At 39.9% G+C, this 7,369-nt stretch overlaps 1 protein-coding gene across 1 annotated transcript; it reads left to right on the top strand.

The window, feature by feature from the left end:
* The first annotated feature begins 6,100 nt into the window (after positions 1-6,100).
* On the top strand, positions 6,101-6,945 carry LOC125110731 (uncharacterized). The gene is made up of 2 exons (XM_047752242.1): positions 6,101-6,672; positions 6,891-6,945. The coding sequence occupies exons 1-2, from the start codon at positions 6,101-6,103 to the stop codon at positions 6,943-6,945; spliced, it is 627 nt and encodes a 208-aa protein (XP_047608198.1).
* The last annotated feature ends 424 nt before the right edge of the window (positions 6,946-7,369 follow it).

Below are 7,369 nucleotides of genomic sequence, written 5' to 3'. Positions count from 1 at the left end.
TGGATCTCCAGACAATTATACTGAGTGAAAAAAGCCAGTCCCTGAAGGTCACATACTGTATGATTCTATTTATCCAACATTTTTCAAATGACAAAATTTTAGAAATGGAGGTTCTATTCCTGGTTTCCAGAGATGGCACAGGAGAAAAAGGCATGTGGAGCAACTGGAGAAAGGTGGGCATGGTTATCCAAGGGCAACTTAATGGGTCCTTGTAATATGGACTATTCAGTATCATTCTGTGGAGCTGGATACACAAACCTGCAATTGTGATAAAATTACAACTAAATCCTCCCATACACATAAGTATATACACACAGAGTAAATAAAGCTGGAGAGATCTAAAAAAACCCAATCATATCAATGTCAATATCTTGAATGTGATACTCTACTAGTTTTACAAAATGTGACTAGCAGGGAGAACTAGGTAAAGTGTTTAAGGGATTTCTCTGTATTATATTTAAACAACTGTATGTGAATCCACAATTATCTCAATAAAATTCAATTAAAAATGATTCATGTAAATATTTTTTCCAGAGACTACTCCAAAATTATCTCAATAAAATTCAATTAAAAATAATTCATGTAAATATTTCTTCCAGAGACTAGCTCTAAGATCAGATAAGGATTGCCTCCAGAGAAATTCTGTATAAAAAAACTTCTCAAGGCCAGTGCTGCCTCCTGATCATATTCAGTTAACTCAGCTTATATCATTTATAGATGTAAGAACTGAGATTCAGAAATGTTATGTAACTTTTCCATTGCTGCAGAGTGATGGAGCTGAAATCTGAACCCAGCACCATCTCACCATAACATACTAAGTATGTAATACATCCTATGTAGTATGGTATCAACCACACGATACTGCACAGGCACAGCATTAACCTCACTCTGAATTTCATAGGTCGGACACTGTTATTCTTGTGTCACTTTTTCAGTTAACAGAGGAACTGCGGGGGTAAATGTATGCCTGATATTTTAAACAGAAATGCTTCAAATACAGTTAATCCTTCTTAAATAAGGAAATACGCATGTCAGTGGGGTGGTAGTGGTGGTGGTAATTCTCTCAGTTTAATAGTTGCTCCCAATTATGATAATTAGACCTATAGATCAAAGTATGCCAGACTCCAAAAAGTTTTCCAAGCACTGAAATTGTCTTTAAAGGGCTGCAGTTTTTCTATCCAGCATGCATTGTTTATCACAGCAAAACCCAGTGGTTTTGAGAAGCTGGGACTTGGTAAAGAGTGCTAAACTTCTGTGACATCATGATTTCTATTATGAGCTGGCACAGACCAAATTGAGGTCAAAATGACCAGCTCTTTTCCAATGTTTTTGGAAGTGACACAAAAGCATCCTTTCCTTTGACAAAGCCCATTACCCAAGTGATAAATGAAGTGATACCAAGGACAAAGCACCCATGGTAGCAAAATATACAAATAAATAAATTCAGATTAGATTTGTTTCCTAAACTGGACAATTTTTAGGTTCAAAAGCTTTGAAAGCCAACCATGAATATATGTTGTGATGAGTGGAAAAAGATATGAAAATACCAGTTTCAAGAAGAGAAGGTAGGAGGAGACTATACATGAAGTCTGAGAGGCATTAACAATAACAAAAGTGATGAAGCTCTTCCTGAAAAATTAGCAGGTACACACTTAGAGAAGCTTTGTTGCTCTTATAGAGCACTTACCAGGTAGTCAGAAAAGAAAACCATGCCTCTTCACCACCACCTGACACTCTCATATCTCTTCTTTCCTAATCCTCCACCTCTTACCACCCTCTCCAACTGACAAACAGAGGTTCAAGAGCATGGTTCCTGCCACTGAGTGTCAAATACATCTGCACAGTAGAGGAAAAAAGCCTATTCATGAAAACTAGTAAACACAGAATCAAGTCACTTTAAAATAAATATAATTTAATTTTTAAAATTTCACATTACCTATCAAAGTGAAAGCAATTCAATCAAAAATATTCTAAGAAAATGTAGTTAGAGGCATTTTGTTGAAATGTCCTATTTCAAATGTCAGCATGGGAAAGAGTGGTAAAAATCCTTGGTAACCACTCTATCACTAGACATTATTACCTGCTCTGGGCCCCTTTTTTGGGGAACTGGACACCTACCATCCATTTACATTTCATTTAAAGGGAACCAGGTTTTATATAAGATGATCACCCACCTCTCTCCATAGCTGCTTGGTTCAAGGACCATTCTCTACCATGTGAACTCAGAAGCAGAAAAAGCTAGGCTATAATTAGAAAACAAATGTAACACACAGAGATGAAGAGGAAAAGATATAGAGAAAATACATTTATTGGTTCCAATATACTATTGCTAGAAGCAGTAATTAATTTCCGAGCCCTTATCAGAACAATTAAGTCAGAGTCTCTGTAGGTAGGGCCTGGATTTTAGAAAAATTTCTCCCGACTCAGGTGCAGATGGAATTGTGAGTCATGGTTCTAGACAGATGCCAAGGCTCCAGTTCATCTCCTATGTGGAGCTTAGAAGATACCCTAGTATCTGCCCAGTAAATTACTCTTTTCTAATAATAATTTCTCTGCCAAAATTTTAGAACACATCATGGTCCTGCAGAGAGAGAGAGAAAATATATAACATTCTAATGCATTGTCACATTTTTAATAAGTTAGTTCAAAAATATATTTGTCCTATATCTATAGTGTGATTCTTTTGATGAGGATTTTTTTAAAAAAACAAGGGAAGGAGTTCCCGTGATGGGTTAAAAACCCAACTAGTATCCAGGAGGATGCAGATTCCATCCCTGGCCCTTGCTCAGTGGGTTAGGGATCCAGCATTGCTGCAAGCTGCGGCTTAGGTCAAGGATACAGCTTGGATCTGGCTTTGCTATGATTGTGGCATAGGTTGGCAGCTGAAGTTCCAATTTGACCCCCTAGCCTAGGAACTTCCAAATGCCACAGGTGCGGCCCTAAGGAAAAAAAAAAAAAAAAAAGGAAAGACCTGTAGACCTATATAGACTTATATGAATATGCAAAATCTATATAAATGAATTTGTTTAGTAGGAGTCTGAGTTTCAGGCCCAAGATATAATATGAAATAAATACATAAGGGTTGTAAAAGTTTTCATAAATATGTTCAAGAACTTAAAAAGATGGTTATAATGGAGAAATATGGAGAATGTCAACAGAGACATGGAAGATGTAATAAAGAATGAGACAGAAATAATAGAAATGGAAAGTGTAATATCTGAAATAGAAAATTTACTAGAGAGGCTTAACGGCAGATCAAAATAAAGATTAATAACTTGAAAAGAGACTCAGAAAATATGCAGTTCTAAGAAAAGAGTGAAAGAATGAAAATACCATCAAAGCTTCAATAACTAGAGTTCTCTCACATATTCAATTGGATTCCTAGAAATAAGAGAAAGAATGAAACAGAGAAGTTTAAAAGAAAAATGGCTGAAATGTAATCAAATTTGGAGAAAAATGTTAAGTGGCATATCCACTAAGCTCAGAGAACCTCAAATACAAAAAAAAGAGAGAGAGAGAGAGAGAGAAAAGCATATATTACAGACTAACTGCAAGAAAGCCAAAGATCTAACAATATCTTAAAATCAGTGATAGCCTACTCGCTATCAGATGAAAATGGAAGTCTCAGGATGTCTTAAAATTGGGGGAAATAAAATAGAGCATTGCCAATCCACAATTTTATATTTAGAAAAGATGATTCTCAAAAATGAAAGCAAAATAAATATATTTTCACATTAATAAAAGCCGGGAGAATTCATTGCCAGCAGATCTGCACTTTAAGATCTCCAAAGAGAAATTCTTCAGCCCAAGGAGAGGTGACTATAAAACTCCAATGTCCAAGAAGTAAGTGCACATGGAAATGTGTATAAGTGGGTAAATATAAGAGCTACCTTTTTTCCTCAATACCTATAAAAGAGAACTATTCTAAGCTGAAATCGTAACAATGAATATAGAGTTTATACCTTATATCCACATAAAATATGTGACATCAATGACATAAAGAACTTAGGAACTGAAACCCATTGCTGCAAATGTCTTAATTTTGTACTCAGTGATATAGTATTAACTCTAAGGGCACTGTGACAATATAAGAGCAACCTGTTAAGCATAACAAACATAAAAAAATGCAGGGACAAAATTAATACTTAAAAAAAGATGCGGTTGTTATAACCTGACTTATTTTTTTTTTCATTTTTTGTTTTATTGAAGTTAGTTGATTTATAATGTTGTGATAATTTCTGCTGTACAACAAAGTGTCTGAGTTATACAGGTACAGACATCCATTGTTTTTCAGATTCTTTCTCACATAGACCATCACAAAACATTGGGTAGTTTCATGTGCTATACAACAGGTTCCGGTTGGCTAGTCATTCCATATACCACAGTGTGTATATGCCAATCCCAAGATACCACAACTCACGGCAACATCAGATCCTTAACCCACTGAGTCGGGCCAGGGATCAAACCCACAAAGGTGGCTGTGTGTATGTGAGGGTGGAAGGTAAATGTGAAATATCTATATCACCTGACTTATTCAAGTTGGAACAGCATCAGACCCTGACTTTAAGAAAGATGAGTCGGCAAGTTTGGATCGGCATTGCTTTGGTGCCTATTTCCTGTTTTATTCTTTAACACACTATTTCTACATTTGAAAAATATCCTGTGCAATTTCTAAGGAAAAATACAATGTGATTTTTTAAATTTATTTTTATGTATATACTGACAAATAGCATGCATACAAAGGAAAATGGAAAACTCCAAAACTCCATTCTTATCCATCTTCCTCTATTCAAACTTCTCTCACAGGGGCACTACTCTTCAGAGATTACTCGGATTTATTTCTGCAAAGTTCTGATTCTCTATACAGTTAAGGACCTCTAGATTCTCCCAGTTCCTGTCAGTATGCAAGTAAGCAGAACCCTATGGGGCCCTTCCAGGACAGACACCATCTCCCCACTCTCACCCCTGCCATTGTCCTCCACCTGCCTCTTGTCTACAGAAAAATTTTGGCCTCCTAGGTGTTCACCGAGTTCCGAAGAATGAATTCTATTACACAAGTGAGAAAATACAGAAAGGAAAACAATCAAGCAAGACAAAATAATAATAGTTTGGTCAATTGAATAAAGCCAAGTACCTTTAATTCCTTCTCAACAGCCATAGAATATCCTGAGCCATAGTCTCTGAACTGTTTGCAACTACTGAAACCCCCACCAGACGGAAGAAGTTAACTAAAGGCTGCCCACAAGTGCAGACCCCAGGCCAGTTGGAACCAGAAGAGTGATGTTGACTTCCTGTTATACTTCACAACCAACCAATCAGAAGAATGTCAAGGAGCTGATCACACACCCTACAACCTGTCTCCCTGACCCTGTCTTTAAAACGCTTTGCCTAAAAGCCATTGGGGAGGTCGCGTCTGTTAAGCCTGAGCTGCCTAGACTCCTTGCTTGATGGCCTCCAAGAAATGCTGCCCTCTCCTTTAACACAACTCCTTGTCAGTACTTTGGCTTTACTGCTGGTAGGCAACCTGGCCCAAGTTTGGTTTGATAACAGATGAATTGTGTTTTTCCCCACGGACTACAGACCTGAACTCCATAGGTTTGAAAACAATGCTTGTGCCTAACAACAATAATTAGCAAGTGGAATTTTCTCCCAATGTCAAAAACATGGGCAACCCTGCTTCCCCAGCCCTCTTTCCTGGCATCCCTCCCTTAACTCCCTCCCTCACTGCAAACATCAAATTGGCCTCCTCCAATCCTGTGTAAAGGGAAAACAAATGCCTGGGCCCTAAGCCCCAGTGTTTCCAGCCAGCTTGGCAACACCAGAGCCAATTCAAGCCAAGGGTCTGAGGAGCAGCAGGTTCAGAGGAGGGACAGGTGCAAATTAACAGGATTCTAAGGAGTGGTGTCTGCTCCTTTCCCTGCTCCTTAATCTCTCCCATCCACAGTCTGCCACAGAGGCTCTAGAAAGTGCCTCTCTGATTAGAGGCAACGGCCAACTGGCTCTTATCTTTCTCTTTACCTCATAAGAAAGCACTAACAACTTGTTTTTCTTCATTTCCAGTCCCCTAGGTTTGTCATTTGGAAGCTGCTCCAGCGATGGCATGCGCCTGCCAGGACCGCGAACAAACAGCGGCGGCGAGGCCGCAGCATGCGGGCGGGGCCGGGAGACAGTGGGCGGGGCCGGGAGGCGGCGCCCGGTGAGGGTCCCCGACCGCGGGACCACGCCCCCTGACACCTCGTGGCTCTATTTTGGTTTCAATTTAAAAATCCTCATCCTTCTCCCGGTCTACGCCCTGCCCCTTCCCTTTCTCTTTACTCCACGGAAAAAATCAGACCTCAGCCCTGCCGTCGCTAGTGCCGGAGGCGGGCAAGCTGGGCTGAGTGGGGCCCGGGCGGGCAGGGAGCGAGGTCCCTTGACCTCCACCCCGTGCAGCATACTCAGGTGGTTCCCGAAGTTTCGGAGCACACAGGAGGTGTCCATCTCCGACGCTGAGTGGTGCTCGGTCCCTCTGGATCTGAAGTCTGGGGCCCATGCCCATGAGAGGGAGACTGTGCTAGGGGAGACATTTCCACCCCTACAGAAGCGCTCTCTGGAAAACCCTTCCCCGCGTCTTCTGGCCAGAAGGGGCTCCCTCTGCACAGCTCTGGGGACCCCGGCCAGGCTGACTTGCAGGTAAAAGGGTTTGTAATAGCTTCTTGACTTGCCTGCTGTGCAGTAAGGCAGGGGTTACAGGAGAGAACTCATCTCTCACTTTAGCATTCAGGCTGGGGGATGTAATTATTTCGAAGTGCATTTGCAAAAAAATAAAATAAAATTTATGCTTTCTGGACTTGTACTAGGTTGACTTCCTACTTACTTGAAAATAAATCAGTATTTTTTTCTTTTTACAGCTGCACCTGCAGCGTATGTAAGTTCCCAGGAGAGGACCCAGCGTTATCCCTGTGAGGATGTGGATTCCATCCCTGTTCTAGCCCAGTGGATTGGGGACCTAGCATCCCCATGGCTGTGGTGTAAGGCTGCAGCTGTAGCATCACTTTGACCTCTGTCTCAGGAACTTCCAGATGCCACGTGTGCAGATGTGAAAAAAAAAGTATTAAACTGTAAGAGGAAACACTCTTAGGGACACGTATAAAAATACATAAAATGTGTATATGCATATTATCTGTGAAAACATACCTTTTTTCTACCTAAATAAATATATGAATTAGATATGATCTTAAAATTGTTTTGGTTTGTTTTTCAAATTCCATTGTTTAGTTTATGTGAAAAAACAAACACTTAAGAATAGCTAGGGAGTTTTCAGAAAAGAAACTTCAGATAATAAAAAGCATTACAAAGCTATAGTGATTAAAAGACAGTGGCATAGACC

Source organism: Phacochoerus africanus, chromosome 1, assembly GCF_016906955.1.
Source record: "Phacochoerus africanus isolate WHEZ1 chromosome 1, ROS_Pafr_v1, whole genome shotgun sequence".
Lineage (NCBI taxonomy): Eukaryota > Metazoa > Chordata > Mammalia > Artiodactyla > Suidae > Phacochoerus > Phacochoerus africanus.
The sequence above is the reverse complement of the archived record's forward strand: the minus strand, read 5'-3'. Positions and strand labels throughout refer to the sequence as shown.

Bases quoted from the DNA above. Each gene is read 5' to 3' on its own strand.
- LOC125110731 (XM_047752242.1), top strand. From the start codon at position 6,101: ATGCGCCTGCCAGGACCGCGAACAAACAGCGGCGGCGAGGCCGCAGCA. The intron at 6,673-6,890 runs GTAAAAGGGTTT...TTCTTTTTACAG, and splicing joins CCGGCCAGGCTGACTTGCAG to CTGCACCTGCAGCGTATGTA.